This window comes from Cinclus cinclus, chromosome 12 (genome assembly GCF_963662255.1).
Source record: "Cinclus cinclus chromosome 12, bCinCin1.1, whole genome shotgun sequence".
Classification (NCBI taxonomy): domain Eukaryota; kingdom Metazoa; phylum Chordata; class Aves; order Passeriformes; family Cinclidae; genus Cinclus; species Cinclus cinclus.
The window spans coordinates 11,445,719-11,467,834 of record NC_085057.1 but is presented as its reverse complement, the minus strand read 5'-3'; the positions used below and the strand labels follow the sequence as shown (position 1 = coordinate 11,467,834).

Genomic DNA, 22,116 nt, shown 5'->3' with positions numbered 1-22,116 from the left:
TATGTTAGGGTGGATAACAATCCATAGACAATCCAGTTAAGCACCTCCTTTTGGAAGGTGGATGAAACCAAATATGGACCATAAGGACAAAACTCTGTCTGCATTGCCTCAGTGAAAAACAAAGTTATGAAAATATTTCCTCTTACTTTTGTTGCAAGAAAGAAATGTTCTGAGGAGTCCAGACTAACTACCCTTAAGGCTGGTAACAGCAGATTCATCAGTGCCCTTCACTGGGCAGCAAGGGAAACATGGGAGGAGAAGCAGCAGGAAGCCACAGTCTGAAGACTGAGGTCCACCCCTGTGACATCCCACACGTGGCAGTGGAGAACTGACCAAATTCATTCTCCCACTTTTGTACCCATCAGTTGGGCATTAACTCACAAACACTTAAGTGAGGGCAAATTGTACATAATGATGTGGTTTTGAAATAACATCACATATCAAAGGCAAAAATTGTCAAATATTGTCAGCACTTGGTACTGAGAAATCAAAATACTCTGTAAGAGCTTTTCTCAATTGAATGTATAAAAGAAATTGTATATGTTAAGCTGTGATGCTTAAACATTTATGTACTTGTTGTAACAACAGAATTACTAAACAAGTGTACTCACATACTATTATTACAGCAGTTTAAGGTTTCTACATTTACATTTAAAGTCTCTACAAAATACATTTCAGTCTAAACCCATGCCTCTCATTAAGTTTTCTGTTCCTGACAGTTCTGTTTTCATTCCAGTCTGGCAAACATTTGTGTTCTTCCACTGCTCTAAATCCAGACCTCTGCCTGAAATTGCCCAGTCATGTCAGATGGCAAATGAGATTTACAGCTCAATTTAGAACTGGATGGGGACCAAACTGTCCACTCACCCAGTGGGGGTTCTAAGCACAGATCAATGTTCATAGTTAAAAACAACACAAAATCCCAAGACTAGGGTATAAAGTGATTTGCATTTCTCTCTGGACAAAATGTTTCTCTTGCCAGAGCTCCCCAACAATATGGTTAAAAGGCAAGATGACAAAACCATCCCTTCCTTTTCCCTTCCAGACTCATCAGCAATTGAAACCTACCTTAATTCATCTAAAGACAAAACAAAGAAGATATACACAAGAAAATACACTTCTCAGATGCCTGATGTTTTGGGGGCAATTTTAGTTACTCCTGCACAATAAATAAGTACCCCATCTGCACTTCTACTGTCCTCACAGACAGCATGACCAGCACTCTGCAGAATAATAATTCCCATGTCTATTTAAGAGAGGTAGGCACCAATGTAGATAGTATTTCAGTAACTTAACAGCATCTAGAAGAGCTTCTGAAAGACCTTGACCTCTCCAGGTAACAAAATTATGTTCTCAGAGAGTGCAGAGTTCAAGTCAGCTTTGGCTGAAGTGAGGCTTAAGAAAGAAAACTAGATGATGGATCACTTACTTTAGCAAAAACTAAGAAATTTAGGCAAAACCTCTGTGTGGGGTCTAAGTTTCAGCTTGTCCTTATGGAATGCTGTTTTGGGAATGAATTCACCATGAGAGCATGGATCAGTCCTAACTGTCAGACTGAAGTTATAGGCACTAAAATATCAGTTTTCACAGAAAATAGTATAAAAGAACTGGCTCCTACACATCGGAATGGAGACCACAAACAACCTAATAAAACCAATTTTGTGGTCCAAAAAGGATGGAGTCTCTCTGATTGACATGAATGAGGCCCTTGGGAAATCTCAGAATGATCAACCAAAACACAAGAAGACTGCACGACTTCCACTCAAAGGAGAAGAAATTGATCTAAACAGAACATGCAAGAGCTAATGAACAGCCTTGCTTTCTTAAAGGATCAAAAGTAATCAGATCAGCTTAGCCAAAATGCCAGTGCAAGGGTGTTAGCAGGCACCTCATTCACTGCTGGGCTTGTCAGTTTAGCAGCACTTGATCCAGACCTCAAATTACCTTTTGGTTGAGAAACATGAACTAGAACAGGCAGGACTGGCAAGGACTCAATAGTCAAAAAGAGTCACATTTTTAAGAATGTGCTTTGTAAAGCACTGCAGGTTTGAGATTTACCAAAGATCTTGCAGTATTTTCTGATTCTGTTCAATGAGTTCCTTTCACAGCTGATTGTGAAATACAAAAAGATAAGAATGTGACAGATTCTCTCTCCTTTTCCTAGAAATACTTTACAAGTGCATATAAGAAATGTATGGCTTAGATGCCCCTTAGAGGACTCACCTTTGCCAAGCAAGTCCATTTGAGGGGGAAGTGGATGATCCGAGTCTTGCAGACTGATTGCACCATCTTGCAAAAGCACTTGTATCAGACACACAAATTAAAATAAAGAACTGTAACACTTACTGAGGAATGGAAACCCAACAACTGGAACTTACTGGCATAGCATGCACAGCAGGAAATGTGAGAAAGACTCCACATTCTGGCGTTGACAACGGGAAATAAGCAGATCCACTGTACTTTTTTTCCTCATATATTGTCTACAGGGTAAACTGAAGTTTTTAACCCCATTTGCACAGAACAGCAGGAGAGTTTGTGGGGAATCCCAGAAGACTACCACTATCTTGCTTAAACTCAGCTTCCCCAAGCCCCTGGATTCCTTCTGGGTGCCCATCATCTAGCAAAACTGGCCTTCCCACAGACTGCAGTCACACAGTCCTTCCCTTTCTGCCAGGCTTGGCAGGTTAGCTCCCAGTGCTAGGCTCTATCTTAAAATAATTCTATTTATATCCTCAACAAGTTTGTTTAAAACTCACGTGTCTGTAAATTAAGAGCTTTCCAGCTCACTGTGGATATTAAACTATAAGGGAAACATGAAGGGGTTTTGAAGCTGCTAATGAGGTAGCATTCCTCTGCTGCCTTTCATCCTTCATTTCACAAGATCCCAGAGCACTTTGCAGATATAAACACAGAGCTGCTCTCCTAGCAGTGAGAGGCAAACAGTGCTGGGTGGACTGTGGTTTCACCACTGCAACTCCCCATGAGCTGTGGCAGGCTCTCATTTTGCTTTAGCACCCTGTGGTTGCCCAACTGCAGAGTCCAAGAGGCAAGGAAAGTGCTATTGCCCAGAAAGATGCCTTGGACACATCAAGAACTCCCCTGGTGGAGATGGCTCACTTTACCATAGTCAATTACTTGCAACCAACTAGCAGTGGATTTAAGAGACAGAGCTATTTTCAGCTGAACCAGAAACATCCACAGAAAGGACACTGGTGCCTCAGGCTTTGGTCAACAGATTGGAGTTGATGGCTCTGTCCCAGACATTAAATGCACTGTAGTGTTTAACAGAAGCTGTTCTTTAAGAGCTGCATTGCAAGCCTGATGCAAAACCCTTCAGTCGCAGTTCCAGTGAAAACCCCCTTTTTAGGTGGGGAGACTCAGCTTTGATTCCAAGCAAAGGATGCCACCTACTGAATCCTTGCTACCATGAGCACAGCCTTGACCCTCCTGGCTCCAGACCTCTGGCATGATCACAAGCCAGACTGCAGTCCCAAAATAAATTCCAAGGAAAAGCAGAAAAGAGGCTTGTAAAAACAAACCTTTTCTCCCTGCTACTCTCCCCACTACCCGAAGATGTATTACTCACCAAACATCTGCACAGCCATAATAATTTCTAGTTTTGCAACACTGACAACCTTAGTAGTATTAATAAACTCCTTACATCTTTGTTCTATTTTGGTTTCAGTACAATACAGTCAATATATGCTAGTACAGTACATTCTGCAACATTTAACCCATGTTCCCAGTTGCTGTTCTTAACTTCACGGCTTAATGACACGGAGTCAGTAGATCACAATATGACCCTGTTAATATTTTTTTAATGCCATTTTTACAAATTACAGCATAATGCACTGATTATGAGGATGAAAGGAAAGTCTCTACGTCTGTCTGGAAACCAAATAAAAGAATGTTTGAACATCTGTTCATCCTACAAATGTCTTTAAAAGCTTTGATTTTCCCGTAATCATTTTGTTCCACCATTTCACCCTTTTACGAATGTGTATCCAACAGCCTCAGGACAGCAGCCAGAGATCTGCAGTAACAGCACATTATAATCAAAGTTCTTGGGCACACTTAGGTTCTCCTTTGGAATTCTACATTGGGAGCTCTGCAACAAGAGCAAAACGAGAGGAGGAGGCTTTCTGACAGGGGCTTTCTGCAAAGGATTCCAAGGCACAAGGATGGGGTAGGGTGGCAGATGAAGGCACAGCCTGCTCCTGTGGGTCCATCAGAAGTGCCCAGGGTCAGAGCCTGAACAGAGGCAGGTCCTCAGTGCACACAGGAGCTGGGATGAGCTGCAGACCAAGAGCTTTCCCTACCTCACTGGGCTCCCAGCAATGGCTGTGGGAGACTTGCCACAGATCTCCAGGACAAGAGAGAGCCAGAGCAAGGAGAAGCAATGAACAAAGAAGGAAATGGGAGCACTGAGGAGGAGATCAGGTCTTAGACTGAGAAGATGGAAGAAAAATGCCAAGTTAGTATGCCAGTCTGGAAATTAAATGGAAGACTAGAGGAAGATTTCAAAAATATGTTTACAAGTGACTGCATGAAAAGGGGATGTAGGTCCAACTCTGGAATTACTGCTGCTCATTCCCCTGGAGTACCCCAAGCAAATAAACCATGGGACTCCCTGCACTAGGAGTCCTTTCAGCCAAGCAGAGGGCTGCAAATCTAAGTGTTCAGGGTTAATGAGTTTTCAAAGGGATCAAGTTCCATAACAACAGACTCACTGATCCTGTTAAGGGCAGTCCATGGTGTGGGGGAGAAAACATTCATCAGATAGGCTTTTGTGAAAATACATACCCCCATTTAGACTGACAACCTCCTCTCCAGAACTACTCAAAAGTGCCTTAGAAATGAGAAAGACAAAACCCTGTAAGAACAAGGATAACTCTGGAAGCACCTTTCCTGATCATTCCGCTTTTCTTTCCAGTACTCCAAATTAGCAACCCATTTAAAATTTGGCAAGGACACTAGAACTATACAGATACAAGTATAAGTTCCTTAATAACTAGGAGTATTTAATTAGGTTTTTTTTATACCCATAATTCTTAGACTAACCTGAGATGATAGTAACACTGTTCCTTCAGTGTCATCTGTTTTTCTATGTTCCATCACTGCAGTATCTTAGGCAAAGGTAACAGTGCAGAATACAAAGCAGGATTTGATAAAAGCTTAAAAGAAAGATAACATTAAAATATTCTTTCCAAAGACTGCTTTTGGGGGTGTTTGGAAAGAAGAGAGAAATGTGGAAGGAGAGGTGCCAGGGGTGTGAAATGCATTTTTTCCATTACAGAAGGATACATTTTCCAGCAAGGCTGGCAGCACAAGTTACGTTAAGCCAATAGCTGAAGTTGCCTGCCTAATTCCTCTGGGATCACACTGAAAGCATACCCCCATAATCTTAAGGGATGTGCTAAAGCTTTGCTGGGACTCACTCAGCAGAAACTGTTTGGGATTATTACACAAAGCACTAATTCTGTTCTGATTTAAAGGGGGACCATCAGCCTAGTTTAGACACTAGGCTTGCTCTGTCTCACAACTGTCCAGCTGTAAATATCCTCTCAATAGCTGATAGCTTTGCCATTTGTAGCCACTTTGGCGACCTAGAAATTAAAAAGAGTGGGCAAAAAAAACCAGGATCATGTTAACATGATGGACTCATGCCCATCAAGGGATGATATAATTAATAAGAATGAATGTAGCAATTATTTACCTCCATGTGCAACTAAGGCACTCACATTATACATATGGTCACCATCTACAGCTGACAGGCTGCTATTCAGCATCAACAAGCAGGTACTCTTTTTGTTCAAAAGTCAGGAACTAACATTTGCCATGCTGCCAAGCCCGAGTGCAATTTCTGTTCCAGACTGCAGCTTCCGTACCTGTGGAATTGCTGTTAGTTTTCAGGTTAAAGTGTCCTAAAGTTTGTATGCAACAAGGAAAGAATATTACCAGTGCTCTCCTTTTTATGAGCCTAGGACATGAAATTGAGAGAAAGAGCTAAAGCAGCCATGAAATCCCTATTAAAAACTAATGGTTTCTAAAGCATCTCGGAGACACTCATTTTACAAGGCTTATGCAGCAATCTTCTATCAATATTTTAATGAAATAAAACCCTTGACTATTTCCACAGGCAACATTTTCTTTCACATACAAAAGGTATTTTGGTTAACCAAAAAAAAAAAAGTGAAAGAACCCAATTTTAGAATAGGATTCAATGCAGAACAGGCAGGAAAATCACAAAAGTTACATAAAATGTCACTTAAGATAAATTCTGAACCTCTGGAACAGCAAACAGAAAAATTAAGACTCTCAGCTACACAGATCATCATGTTTAATATGAAAAACACTTCTAGATACAAATCATATTTATAAAAAACATCCATACCATCTCTCAGATAGCATCTTACATAGTTGCAACTGAAGGAATGTGAAACATTCATTTTAGGTTTCACCTATTAAACAGTGTGCCTTCTGTCTCCCATTTTACTAAAGGAAGTAAGCCTAGAGTAATCAGCTTCACTTTGAGGGTCACATGAAATTCACATCTTGACTTGATTTAGATTAATATTGGTGGCAAACTTCTAAATCAAGAGAATCTTCAACACAGTTATCCAGGAAAACAGTGCAATTAGAATGTACACCCAAGTGTGCTCACCTGGCAGGTGACATTCTCTGAGATGCCATAAAGATGCACATCACAGAGATGACAAAATAAGCAAATCTGAACAGAACAATATGAGATTGCAGACACTGTGGAAGGGGGCACAGCCAACATGAGCTTCCAGGCTCTGTTTGTGAGGAAGGAACAGGTTTAATATGTTTGGACAAGAAACACATTCCACCTCAATGCATTTCAGGGTCTGGACTTTGAGGTGTAATCAGAGGCCTCTTTTGCTTCCTCAGGACTGAATCATTTTCTTCTGTGTGTCAAAAACATATCTTTTAAAGATAAGAGAGATAGTAACAGGTTGGGCTGAATCATTCTTGCTGCTTTCATCCTCTTTGGTCATATCCCCCTTCCCTCCCTTAGATTTCTTCTTGGAGGCAGCAGTTAGCAGCATCTTGGTGTCTGGCTTCAGCCCATCTGTAAAAGAACAAGAACATGCATGACTTACACACTCAACATCACATTTCAGAGAACTAGAAAAAATGAGCAGGCATGTTTTCATCTGAAATCAACCAAAGAAAATAAGAAAGTAAATAAAATGCATTAGGGAAGTCACATTTCTGCATAAGACTCCTTCAATATAGTAATCTGTATAGAAAATAAGAGAAGTCTTTAAACATAAAGTTCACAACAGTGATACCACAAGTCCAGCGCAGTATCCTGAATCCTTCAGTGTCCATCTACAGCTTTTAAAGTATTAAAAACAGACAAGAATTTAAACAAGCCAGACCAGCTTGCCTGGTCTAAGTCTTTACTTGGCAGGCCTTTCCTCTTATTTAGACACATACCCAAAGTTTCTTGTCATCACTGAGAATATTTATAAAAATATAAGTCATGAATAAAAAAACAACTAGTAAAACACTAAAATTATAGAGAGTCACAAGACTCAAAAGATTCTTGAATTTAAGTCTATTTTCTGGATTTACCAGAAGCACACTGCTTTTTTATAACTTGCACATTGTAGATTATACAAGTTTTGTGTTTGTTTTTGTTTTGGTTTTATTTTGTTAAGATGAAGTATTTGCTAGGGGTTTCAACTGCACTGCTTATTGCTTAGGAGCACTACAAGTAAGCTGAATAGTATTTTGGGATCTGTTTCTCCAGACATTTGTGCCAAATAAAAATATTTGTCCTTTTTCTTCCTAAATGGCCAGGGTTTATGACACCTTTATTTTTTCTTATACGTCAACACATTGGGAATATTTTATATAAGAAAAGAAAGACAGCAAAGTCCAAAGAAATGCTGTAAAACAAGAGAGATGCAGCTCCTAAAAAAAGACCACTCCTGAAAGAAATGCTTGCATAAAGCAGAAAGCAACAAACTCCTCAGAATCTTTTTCAGTGCCACCTGAATACGCTGCAATATGGTTTTCAGGCACTGGGCCAAAGTCAGTTCAGGTATTTTTAACCTGTGGTGTCACATAACCTTATCTCAAACACTTAATCAGCCTCTCTCTCCCCATACTGAAATTCAGATGCGGATTCTCGTATCACAGCCTGACAAAAAGATTGAGATGCTTATGATTTACTGGAGACAGGAGGTCTACAGGCACAGGTGAACTGCTCCAGCTCAGACACAGCTGATGGCAAGGGGACACAGCCCCAGAGCCCACCTTGTCATCTTGCTGGGTCAGGGAGCAAACTGTTGCAGCAGTGTTCCCACTGCATGGCCAAGGAAAGGGAGGAAATGAGGAAGCGTTGAAGTAAAACCAGGAAACTGTCCATTTGCCATTTCACAACCAGAAGCTATAAAACCATCCCTAAGGTAATCTTTCCCTGCAGTGGGGAAGACTTCCACAGAGAGAGGGGTCTTCTTTTTGGAAAAAAAAAAAAAAAAAAAAAAAAAAAAAAAAAAAAAAAAAAAAAAAAAAAAACCAGAAGACCCCAACCAAGAGACCCCCAACCAAACACCAAAAACCCAACCAAACAAAACCAAAGAAAAAAATAAAAAGAATGGGGGAAAAAAGTGCAAGGGTTCAAAAGAGGAGAAAAGCAACTAAATAAATTACAACCCACACTAAGGCTGCAGGAATCTAGCATCAAGCAGAATCAACTTTGTACAGTTCTGCAAGATCATGCATTTCACAGTCATGACAACTACTGTTTTCTCTTTCCAGATGGTAGGACACAAAAAAAGCAATGATTATTTCATTGTGAAAATAATTGAGACTGTTCTTCCTTGATGGCTGAGAAGTCTGATAATGACTATCTTTGCACATGTAAGGTTCAATTAATCAAACTAGGTAATATGGTGTGGCAGTACCACATATTTATTATATGATTTTATTACATTGTAGAGTATGTTTGATGCAGCTGTTTCCATTTTTTAATTGGATGCTTTCATATGAATCCCATTAATAGCATTACCCTTACAATCATTCCATCTTCACTACGAAAAATAATTTATCACTACATGAAAAGCAACTTATTTCCTGTTTGGAAAGCTCTGAGTGCATCATGGGTGCTGCTAGAAAAAAAATTGCAATAGTCAAAAAAGGGGGAAAAAAAAGACAAACAGCAGAAAAAGTGACCTCACACAGCCCCACTCACTACCTTTGCAGAATTTATTTAATACTTTGTGTTCTACTGTTTTGATCAACCTAATTGCAATTGTCCCTGCACTGGGTTTCCTCCACTTTCCTGAGACAACCATTTATTTTTTGGACAAAGAAACATTTCATTTTGCTTTCTAGTTGGTTTCCCTTTCTGGGTCTTATCACTATTACAAATGTTGCTGTTACTGGCACAGCACTGTTTAAGAAAGATGTTTAACTAAATCCTTTCAGAAAGACACATTTTAATTAAAGCAAACAAATCCTAAAACACTTTTATTTATGTTAGCAGGATTTGCGAGACTCTAATTTCCAAAAAATGCTAATTGGCGGAAAGGAGAGAGGAAGGGAGGAGATGTGGCGTTAAAATTGCAGTCAAAATTTTCCCTTATGGGTATCTGAAGAGCCCAGGCTGCCTCTGCAAGCCCTTGCCCACAGGGACACGGTGGTTGGCCTCTCACTCCACAGAGACCCTTAGCTGCAGCAGCAGGTTGGGGAAGTCTCAGTGATGAGGGTGAAACAACCACCATGGATCAACTGAGCTTCAAACCCATCAGTGACATCAGCTCAGATGGCCCAACACAACTGAAACCTGGCACAGAATCTGTAGTGTTCAAACAAAGCATCTCATGCCTGAAAAATTCTGTTTTCCAGAAAAAAAAAAAAAGACACGCTGCATGTGGAACTCCGCTGGGGAAACTGCATTTTAAACTGAGCCATCTCACCCTCTCCACCCTATCACTAACTTCCACGTAGAAGTAGTAAAGGTATACTTCACCTGCAGCACTTAACACCTACTGGGACTAAATAAGGTATTCCAGGTAAGAAGTGTACAGAAAAAATGGCAGAACGTGGTAGCTCCTACCAGTGAAGTGACAGGCTGACAGCCAAAGGCAGCTCAGTATTATTAAACTCACACGGTATCTAAATTACCTAATCAGATCCCATGGCCCCCCACTCTGCAAACAGATTAGGTGGCTGGCATCATAGCCTGACAAATGGCATTTTCTGTTTTTCTGCTCTGGTGCCAGCAGGTCTCAGGGCTGAGGAGGCTCTGAGACAGGGAGCAGCACAAAGGAGCAGGCAGAGAGACAGGCACAATCGGGGTTTCATCTACCTCCGTGCATTTCTCACATTACACACAATGCATACTCTACATTTTACAAAACCAAGGAAATGAAGGGAAATATATCTGTCACTGAAGAAGACATCAGAGCTTTAACAGCTGAAATGACGGATATTTTTAGATTAAAGTCTAGTTTAACTTACATTAGGGGTCTAATCTCTGTTGAACAATAGCTATGTTAGCTTGAACACATAGTGAGAAATCTGCTCCATTAATTAAGTGCTGCCTGTACTACTCGGATTTGTAGCAAATGTTAATAGATTTTTTTTTCTTCCTCTGCTGGACAATTACTTTATTTTGCCAAGTTGCTAATGCATTAAATTGAAAAGGTCTGTGTGTTAAAAAAAAAAAAGACTTGAGCTTCAAAGTTCTAAAAAATGCCTTGCATACAACAATGGAAAATACCTATGTATTAGTATTATTAATGGAACATCCTCAAAGGCACATAAGATATGTGAAAGGTTAGCAAATTCATTCCTACCCATCAAAACTATGTCTGTAAGAAGTGCCCAGACAAGGTCTTATGCAAAATGTACTTTTAGCATCCACTAACTCAGGTCAGATATGAAAATCTAGTTGTAAAACAGTGTAATCTGCTCCATTCTTTTCAACTACTTTTGATAATTAACAAATAAAAATACAGACTCTTTAATATCCTTTGTCTCAGAATGGGCCTGAAGGATTTAGTCCAAACTGATCAATTTATAAATGATATTAATAAAAAATGCATCTTCAAATTCAAATGCAAAGCAGTACAACATCAGGAAAAACAATTTCCTGTGCACAAAATAAAGAAAACACAGCATTTTATACAATTTTCACAAATAAAAAGCTAGCAGCTTAGTGATTTACAGCATCTTACACAGTTAAATGAATGGCAGTGTGGAGTTTTACAATTGCTTACACAAGAAATTTGCATAGAAACACGCAGATTTTAACCACTGTAGAACTCTGGACTCCTCCTTGTGTATAGACTAAAACCCAATTCATCTATACAAAATCAATTCAGCCCCCCTTCCTCCCTCCAGTGAAGTTACTCCTAGGAACACAAGTTTTGCCCTGGGGTTGAGCAGAGCTGGTGATGAACACTGTCCTGCTGGCTCCACATCAGCCAGCCTGGAATGCCAGCCTGGACACAAATCACAGCACCCAAACACAGCAACATCATCAGGTTTACTTTTGCTTTGTTTTTACTACTGCTTCAGCTGCAAGGAGGATGAAAGCTGACACAGTATCTGCTCCTCTAACTCCTTTTGCTCAGCCAACAGCAGGGTGAAGGAGTACCTCTGTGCTTTTGCCCCATATAAATATTTATTTCATCTATTACCTGTAACCTTGGACTCTACTTTGCCTTTTACACTTTTAACTTCTCCACTGCACATCCTCCTTCACTTAATACTGTCATTCCTTATCAACATCCCTTGTCAGATTTGTTGACTTTCTTTCTTATTAGCCTTCTGCTTCCCTGCTCCTTCAAAACGTCTGCAAGGGTGGTCTTTATTCCTTCTTTCTAAAGTCCAGCTCCTTCTTCCTTGACTCACAACTGCACTTGCTATTCAGCCCTTCAGGAGTTTTATCTCTCTCTCCCCCCTTTCCCAACTTAATTTTTCAGATTTCCCATCTCTGTATTTCCATAACCTATTTTCACTGTTCTTTTCAATACTTAAAAATAGTCCTGTCTCCTTCAAAGCTAACGAAACATTGTGTTTGAATGCAAGATTTTAAAGACTGAATGCCAGACACACTTTAGATGAGAAGCAAGATAATACAGTATCTCCCTGTAGCCCAGCCAGAGACAGGAGCAATTTTTAAGCAACTGATAAACCCATCATTGAAAACAGGTGTAATAATATAGGTGCAGGGCATGCTTTCCAGCACAGCCAGGGAGAATAATTTGTTTTGCTGAACTTCAACAACTCCCTCCTCTTGTGCACACTTGTATAAAAAGCCTATTGCTAACTATGCTGGTGAATGTGGAAGTATTTCCATGGATGATTACACCGTTTTCTTACAGCATAAGAATTGTAATGGGAAAAAAAAAATCACGTTGGAAGATTTCAATGCTCCCAATTAATGAGAACCTTGCTTTCAGGCCAAAATCAAAATTTCATCCTACCCTGCACTGGTATTTGCCATGGTTTGCTGGATAAGCATTGGCTCAGGATCCTCACCATGCTGTTTGGAAAAGGCACATTGAGGCTACACCAGCAGCTACCCTGGGAATAGAAAATTTTCCTTTCTGCATTACAAAATAAAAAATTGCTAGACTATTCTCGACTTGCTGATACTATCGTCAAACCTCCCATTCCATTCAGGAATTTGTGAGCAGAATTTCAGTGGGAAACTGAACTTGCTTTCCCTTCTGTAAACAAAATACTCTATTCACTTCCTTTGAATGTGCAGGTAGAAAACTCAGCTATAAAACTCTTGTTTCCTGTCAACATTCAAATGTTAAAAACTGACTGAACAGCAGAGAACAAGTTAACATAGCATATTTGATGTCAGAAATAATTTTTATCCGAGGCAAACGTAACCTTTTAATATGACAGGCAGACATTTTTCTTTCCTCCCGAGGGAAGGAAAAAAAGAGCAAAACTTGAAAGAAGCAAAGTGTTGGGGATAATCCTCACTCACAATGGATTATTCGTAACAGCTGGTTTGCACAATTTCAGGATTTCCTTAAATTGAACTCTCAGAACCTGAACCCTAATTACACAGTTAGAGAGTGTGTGCCTGCATCAACTCTTTCTAACAGAGAGTACAAAAGCTAGTTGACCTGAAAATCAGAAATAATGAGAGGCCCAGATGGAGACATCCATGCCACAGACTGATGCAGAGGGGCTTCTCCAGAGAGTGTACAAAAGGAATCTCTCCCTCAGCTTACTGCAATGATGGACCACTGAAAGGAAATAGAAACTTTTTCCAGTACTGCAGGACTCCAGAACCCTGTATTTCAGCACAATACAAGTAAAAACTAATTAATTTTTCTTTTCTTGCAACAGCTATGTATATTTATCCATCCTTAAAAAACATCCATTCTTAAAAACATAGCTACCTATGTCCAAAGAAGGGTACAAGGTTCAAATAGAGCAGTATTCCCATTTGTTTCATATTCTGATCAACTTAAAAAAAAAAATCATAAATTTATCATTGGTTTCCAGCAAAAATAATAGAAATACCAGCGTTGTAAGAACTGATTCTCAGAGTACCACAATGCACTAGAAAGCACACACTTGCTCTCCACCTAGTCCCAAAACACATCAGCAGTTCTACAAAACTGTTTACATGCATCCTAAGAACTTGAAAAGCTCATGAAATATCCCTAAAGTAACACTCTGGAGTTTGGATTTAAACAAAAGGCAGAAGCATTCTAAAATGAGATCTGTTTGTCCAGTCTCTCTTGTTAGTTATCTCTGCAGTCAGGCAGAAATGAAAAGAACAACAAAATATAACATCCTGCTGCTTCAAACTCCTTACATCAGTTAGCAACTCTGCTTCTTTTCTGCTCTACTAAAGATACCCCAAATCCCACCTTTTGACTTTATTAATGCAATTTTGCACCTTCAATATCCCAACAAATAAACCAAAAGAAACCCAAACAAAAACACACCAAAAAAAAAAAACCCAAACAAAACCCAAACCATCAACAAAACAAAAACACACAGAAAAAAAGCCTCAAAAATAAAAACAAAAAAAAAAAACCCACCAAAAATCCCCAACTGATTAGGAAAAACACAATCTTTGTGAGCCTTCCAAGGACAAGAGTATTATATGTTACTGTACCCATAAACCCTCTAATAGGGACCTCAAATGCACCACACCTCATCTAGCAGACTGGACAATGGGTCATCTAGAGACTGCTGATCCTATCTAGCTTGGCATCCCATCTGCCCTATCATGAAGACATTGTGCTTTAGAAAGAGCAGGGGTAAAACTGTGTCCTGAGCTAACTGGAGCCCAGGATCAAACAGGAATTCTCTACCTGACATCAGGGTCAACACCTATAAACATTTTCTAGGCAGAAGTTTTAAGTTCTCTTACAGGAGCAAATCTACTGTGTTCCTAGGTGTTCATCATCACAATAACAAATATATTATGATTACCAAGACAATTTCAGTGTAACAGTTGACCAGAGATTCACTCAAGAAGCAAGGGATACTCCTTTCCTTCTTACCCTCAGGAGCTCAGGATTTGAGCTTCAATTGCTTTCACAGATCAGGCAATGAATTTTACTTATGTAAATCCTTTCACAATTCTCCAGTAATTCTATTTTGAATTCACAACACCTTTCCCACAATCTCTTGTCAACTCTCAATTATTCTGCTAGAGTTTCAAACTCCAGACAAGAGCAGTTTTTCTTTTCTGGCCAGTACAAGATCAGTTACTATCACCTTGCCTGGCTTGCGAATATTAATAGAGCTAGAGCAAGAAGCTGGACAGCAAGCAACCAGTCTCCAAGAAGACAAGAGAGGAGACTCCTTCCTTCCAAATGTGCTAAAATCCTCAGCATGGTATTTGGGATCTATGCAAAATACCCGTAATTCTTTGTTTGACAACAGAGACAAGAAAAAAAATCCTTACAGCCACTTTGAGCAGAGTACACTGCCCCATGTCCCAACCAAACACTGCTGTGATAGCCAGTCTGCATCAGCAGTGCTATTCCTGCAGTCTCGGCGTGGCAGACTGCTTGGAAATCCTTAACAAACAAAACACCCTCCTATAAATTGGGGAACAATTGTGCCCTGTACCACATCAGAGAAGGCTGCAGCTCAGTGGTGAGCAGGATTGAATCTTGTGTATCAATTTAAGTTTATAGAGGCTTTTGGACTGAAAGACATTATTGTAAGAAGTGGTACTACTGGAAAGAACATGGATTTCATTATGGGCTCCTACTTTACAGGGAAAGAGCCAATCTTCCCTGATGAGGAAGACAGAAGCTGTTTTAATTTAAGAAGCTGACCTGGGTGAAGTTCAGGCCAAAGCTGTATTTGGAAAACTCTCCCATGAAGCTGGACACAACCCTTTCAAGCTCGGTGCCAATTCCACACAATGGCTTGAACTGCTCTCTCCGGCAGTCCTTAAAGGCACATTTTGTATCTTGGCTTTTGCTGCAAGCAATCAAGAAAGAATGCAAGAAAACAAAACTGTTTCCCAAGCGCTGTTTGCTGGTGCCATAATTAACATAATCAAACAATTCCACAAATTGCTTCCAATTGCTGGCGTCACTTTCATGTGCAGAGCCAGACTTTCAAAGAAGGGCCCTTCTTGTCCTACATCCTTACACTGGTAACCCTCGCTTCACACAATAGTAAACAAGACCTCACTAAATAGTAGAGGGCAATTTGTACTGTAATAGGTCCCCAAGGCACCATGGACACAATTTGAAATGCCATCTAATTTTTCTTTTTAATTAAAAAAGCAGTTACTATATTTAAACAACAACACAAAAAAGTTCAGAGGGGACAGAGTGGAGTTTCCCACAGCTCTCCAGGAGTTTTCTCAAGGTCAGGAAGAGTTTTATAAGCTCAGTTGATACATATTTTTTTTCTTTAATTAGTCTGCCATACCTTCTACATGAAGTCAGTGTCTTGATTTTTCAGTCTGATATTTTTCATATTGTTAAATGGAGCACAGACTCCAGCACCACACCATAGCTGCTGGCTGCTAAGTGGGCATCAGTGGTGCACTTCCCTGTGCTCTTCTTGCCTGCCCCTTCCCTCTCCTCTCTTCATCCTAAACCTGTCATCCACACTGAGGAGACCCAGCATAACACAGGGCATTGAGTATGCCAGTCATTCAGCTTTATATTTCTCAATTTCCAGCAAAACAACCAGGTTATAGTATCTGTTTTCCCAAACTTACATAATACAACCACATTTTAAATCTCGTTTATCAAAAATAAAATGCAACTATTAAACACCAGGTACAAATGGACCACTGTCATCTGAAGTCACATAGCAGGACAGATTTCTCAACTTGACAAATTCCCATCATGTATCACACCACTGCTCTGCATCCATCTCATTACTTAAATAAATCTACACAAGCCCACACACTTTAGAAGGATATCTGTGATTGCCACAGTGGGTTTTTCAAAATACACTAATCCAACATACTCTTCAGCCCTAAATGACAGCATGGAGATGAAGTGGCATACTTAAGGTCTTAATTTCTTGGCCAGTTGGCCATCCTTCAGCAGCAATCAGTTGAGAGTACCAAACCTGACCCCATTTTATAGGCCAACACACCTGCTATTGCACAGTGCACCACAACCATTTGTTGGCCAAGTCTTCCTAGAGCAACTTCCCTAAGAGCAGAGGACTTTCTACCTTGCACTCTTGGAACACAACTATTAGTTGCATGCTCTACAAAACTTTGTGTTTCTATGCAGCAGGGACTAACCTTAATACAGGTTACAGGGAGACTCCAGTGCACCATGCACTAGGTCTAGACTACACAAATTAAGTGTACACACAACACAACAGATCAATTGTCAGAGCTAAAAGAAACCACTGTGATCATATTTCTGGCCTCAAATCCAACACTATTCCACTAGCCTATATAGGAAATTTTCCAATTTATTTCTGCATGGGCTTTCAGTACAGTAATAAGGTTGCAATTATGCCAGCTGATGCATCATACCAACAATTATTAAAACTCTATTTTCATTTGATAGCCACTCAAGGCTCACAGAGCCACTGAGTGCCTAAGTCTTGCTCTCACTCTCCCAGCATACCTGCAGGGAGAGGCACCACTCATACTGGTGCTGAGATTTCAGTCCACACATTCATCGAGCTCCCTGAAGCAAAAACTGAATGCATGGAAAATACGCAGTGCATAACAGGAGCAACTATGAAAAAAATAATGGAACTAATAAGGAATCAAACTATTAATACACATAAAATTAATGTTGGAAACTTGGGATTATCGGCAAGCTCCTCTTACAATTCAACAGTAGAAAAATTACAGGCAGGTCAGCATGAAATAACCAAGACCATTCAAAACACTCAAAGTCAGAACAGTTTCTTGAACTCACTGTCACTGGATCTCCTAAGTTCACTCTCCCCTGGCAGAATACTGAAACATGCAGATATAAACACAGAGTAGACTGGGAGAGTCTATGACAAATGTTACATAGGAAAGATTTTCACAAGTTTTATTGTTGAGGTAGTCCTTGCTGATTAAATTCTCAGATCAAAAGGAACAGTATCATAAACATGTCTCCAGACAGTACAGTTAGGTATGTAAAATAGATCAGGGAAACACTAAGCACAGGAACTTCTGTAATTTTTAAAACCATAGAATATCCCTTTGGCACTAAATTTCTATCCAGTGAGGGAGTTTCTTACTGCAGAGCCACTCAGTAGTGGGCCAGAAGGCACTTTTGATGGTGTTTTTGTCAGTACTCCAGCACCTACTAAACGGTAAATAAACAAAATCAACAATGCTCATGTTGTGTGCACAAAGGTGAGCAGAAACGACTAAAACCAGGTTTTGCATTCAACACAGGGGACTAAAACATCATCATCCCAGTGAAAAGGGAACAACAACAACAACAAAACCTTCATCAGTGCCCAGTACCTCCTACAGCAGCCTCTCAGAAATGTGTACAATGCGGAAGACGTTGAGGTTAGCAGACCTGACACAGAATCAAAGGCAATTCATTACAAAGCAGCTCCAAATGGAAATGCTCAATCCACAGGCCTGTCTGTAATCCTCCCACCTCGCCTGGCACTGCAGCAGCAGCCACTAAAGCTGGACCAACTCCACTGACATATCCCAGGCATCTGCTGCTCAGCACTGGTCCACAGTTTAAGTTTGGTGATATTCATCTTCCCCCAGGCTGCCTTTTTAAAGCAATCCTGAACAATGGGACTTCAGAATAAAGACTAAAACATTTAAATATTTTTTTTAAACTTCTAGGCAAGGGCCTTTAAGGCGATTAGAAGGGGAGGGGGATTGGATGGCAGCTTTTGCTTTTTCATGTTATGTATATTGTGTGTAAACAAATATGCAATTTGCTTTAAAAAGATAAGGTGATTAAATTTTTATCGGGCTTGTACTCTGTTGTCACCACAACAAAGAGAATTAGGAGAAGGAAAGAAAGGCCTTTTTATTTGAATTATGCTCTTACCAGAGGTTCTCTACAGCACAGCTGTAAAGCCACTCAATGTTCTCCAAACAGGCCCTTTGATTGCATTTTATTCAACTTGTTTGCATTTGGAGCAATCGAAAGGAAAAAGAACGCTCCACATTTTGATGTCTTAATGTTCCTTAATACCTTCTTTAATTTATATTAAGCTTCTTAACTAGGGTGATGAATTCTTCAAAAACAATAAAGACCTAGCGCAGAAATCTTTCACACACCATGAAAATTGAAATTATAATGTATTCATGACTTTTTTTTGGTTATAAAAAACATTATTTAGAAGAAAGATTTAAAGCATATGAAAAAAAATTTCCAAAGTTGTATGAAAATTACTTGATCCAGAGAAACAGAGGAAAGTTCAAACTAATTATTACAAGGGAAATAAAATGTTGTAGGAGGTGGAGGAGAATAAACAGCATGAGAGTTTTGGGTTACTATGAAGTTTCTAGTCTTTTAATAAACTATAAATTTCTCCTCTGTGTCTCTCTACCAAAGAAACAAAAACCAAAACAAACGCTGAAGACTTGTGAAATTTTGTTTTACCAAGACAAAATCAAGTGCTTGCCAGCTCTCCTTTATTATTCATATACTTTTTCCCTAAAATGACTCTTCACAGTTCCACAGAGTGTTCCCCTCCCAGTGTCTTTCACAGTCTGTCAAGACCAACAGCCAGCACCAAAACTGGTGACAATGATGAAGGGGTACCCAAACACCCCCAGATGCAGCAGGTCCATGGGGCACACATGTGCTCCTGGGTGAGGCTCCCAGAGTCAAAGCCCATCCACAGGTGGATCTCAGTCCAGCAGGTGGGAAGGCCGCATGAGAAAAGCAAGAGTCACTCAATAAGTAGAAGACACTTGAGGGACAAGACTGGGCAGGGTTGCTCTCACAGGCACTGTGTTTTCCAGTTAGTGGATGGTCAAACACCAATCACCTGGCTCACGTACCAAAACTCATTCTCAACAAGTCCAATGTGCTTAAAAAATCCCTTCTGCAGAAAACTTACAGAGCTTTCAGTGAAAGCCCATTATGGACTTCCATGTACAAATTATGGACTTTACAGACAAAGCAGCCTTAATAAGGAACATCCAAAAGGGTGCACACTGCCTTTGCTTCCCAATTTGTCTACTATTTTATCTTTTTACTTAAAACCTCTACATTCTAATTCAACTGCTTTAAGTTTTCAGCAGTACATATACATCTGCACATGTATAGCCACAAACCCCTCACTTTGCTCCCCCTTGTCCTATGCAAAAGAAGTCCAGAGGAGAAAAAAACAAGCCATGGCTGGTACTTCTCTGAACACCAACACAGGGCCCAGAGCTGTGCTACAGTGACTGGGTGTCTGAGGACTACAGCAGCAGAGAAATGAGCTTCCTAAGTGAATACTGAACCACGTAAAATCCTCAAAATATTCTTGAAATAGATTTGAAAGAGAACAGACATTTTGATCTGGAACAATTGTCATTTTCTGTTAACATCAACTGAGTGCTCACCTACATTCTCAGAGTCACATTTTTAAGCAAATTCCAGAAAAGCAGTTTAAAACCTCACAGTAAAGCCTGCCACTTTTACAAAATGTTTGTGGAAAAGCTCACTTAGCTGTCCCAGCAATCAACTGGCCACAATAATTAAAACGATAAAAAAATTCACATGCTGTATTTACCACAGACTAAAACAATGCTGATCCTAATCTAACACCGATGGCACCCAGGTTGAAGTGACACCTTCCCCTCTTGAGCAAGTCACACCACACCAGCACAGAGCAGCAAAACCCGAGTTCCAGAGTGAATATGGATCAACAGACCACGACTGAAAAACCTGAGTACCAAGAAATTGCAGACTGTGACTGAGGCAGCATTAAACAGCTTTACAAACCACGTTGTTGCCTTTTGCTATGATGGAATGTTTTCTTCACAGCTTTCCTGCAAAGTAGTCACTGCTTTTGCAGGAAACAAGAGAGCAAGAGATGATACAACACTAATATAAACAGTTATTCAAGCACAATAATTATTGCATAACAGGTAATCACAGCTGTATCCCAACTATTCAAACTTCCATCTGCATTTTTTAAGGGAGCAAGTACAAAATTTACATATCCAAAACAATATTTACGTATGTAACCAGTTAAGTCTTAACTGCTGCATCTAAAAAAGCTTGTGCCTTTAAGCACAAATGATTCATGAATTTTAATTTGTTTTAAATGTTGAAAAATTCCATCCAAGTAAATTGAGTCAACAAGCCAAACGATGAAGACATGTATCTGGCTTTTATTTAGAAAATAAAAAACTCAAGTCTATAAATTTCTTAGTCACCCACAAATCCTCCAGCAGTAAAAAATACTTTCCAATAACTAAGTTTCCTGCATTTCTTTTAATTAAGACACTATGCTTTTCACATGCTGGTAGAACACTACTGAACCTTTACTTGATTTTTTTGTATTATTTAATTACAATATTTTAAAATGTTCTTATATAGATAAATTAGCCAATAATTATCGGGGTGTGGGGGGGCTTAGATTTGCAAAATGTGACTCTCTAAGCTCCTTCAATATCATTAATTCTAAAAATGCAAAGTCATCAGTCCACTCAACAAATAAAAACCCCTAAAATTGATATGAGCATTATTCTAAAAGTAATAATTTATTTCTATTTCCCTCCTAAATATCCAGACTTACTATCTTTTCATGCTTTTTCTCAGTAAACACAAAGACCAGAAATAAAACTCTGAATATGACAGTCAATGTTTTCTAATAATTACTTTATAGTACTCAGGCTCCAAATAAACTGCAGTGCCAGCCAAGCTGAAGATAAGCAATGATGTTTATAAACGGACAGGCACAGTAAGTCAGACTTTAAATGAGATAGCACAAGCTGCAAAGATACAGTGACACAGACCTAGCACATATTAATAACTTAATACCTCTATCCATGCCATAGCAATACTTCCATTTTTCTAGGCAAGCACCCAAGGGCTGGGTTTCCTTCCTCATTACACTCTTCCTGGGGCACAGTCTGTTCTAAAAGTCAGTCAAGTAAAATATCAGAAAACAGGTACACCCTCTGTCCCAGTCCAGGGAAGCAGATCATATTTCGGCTGAAGGAGATTAGCTTTCCTGAACCACCACCCCAAAAGATTCTCTTCATCTCTCTGAAATTTCCAGGTGCTGATCACACTGTTTAGAAATAAGATGTGGGCAATTCACAGGGCTCTATGCAAAAATTATTAACAAGCATCCTGATACAGATGGCTGGCTGGAACAGCACAAATTACAGCTACCCAGTAGATAAGATTCCCAATGCAAATCTGAGGGTCTGGGTCCAAATTCAGCTGCGGAAAGGAAAAGGTTCACAACTTATATTGCAGGGTGTTACAACAACCAACTCAGCTCCATGGAGCAACAACCTGGATTGAAGAGCCACTGGATTGAAGAGCACATTTCCAACACACCAACTCGCTCTAACCTGCACTGCAAAAAAATCCAGCTCCCACAAATAAATAGTGTTTCTAGGGAGTGCAGTGAAAGGCAGCATTGAAGGAGAGGAAAATTAAATTACAGAAGATGTAATATGACCAGCCAAAGCACACAAACAAGAATAAATCAGCCCCATTA

The 22,116-nt window shown here is 39.7% G+C and overlaps 1 protein-coding gene across 1 annotated transcript in view; it reads right to left on the bottom strand.

The window, feature by feature from the left end:
- Positions 1–6,323: 6,323 nt before the first annotated feature.
- The window catches only part of EEFSEC (eukaryotic elongation factor, selenocysteine-tRNA specific), a 119,782-nt gene continuing 103,989 nt past the window's right edge, over positions 6,324–22,116 (bottom strand). Inside the window, exon 7 of the mRNA XM_062500584.1 lies at positions 6,324–7,093. Within this exon, the coding sequence (XP_062356568.1) occupies positions 6,909–7,093 (185 nt within the window). The 3' untranslated portion in view covers positions 6,324–6,908. The remainder of the gene's footprint in view (positions 7,094–22,116) is intronic.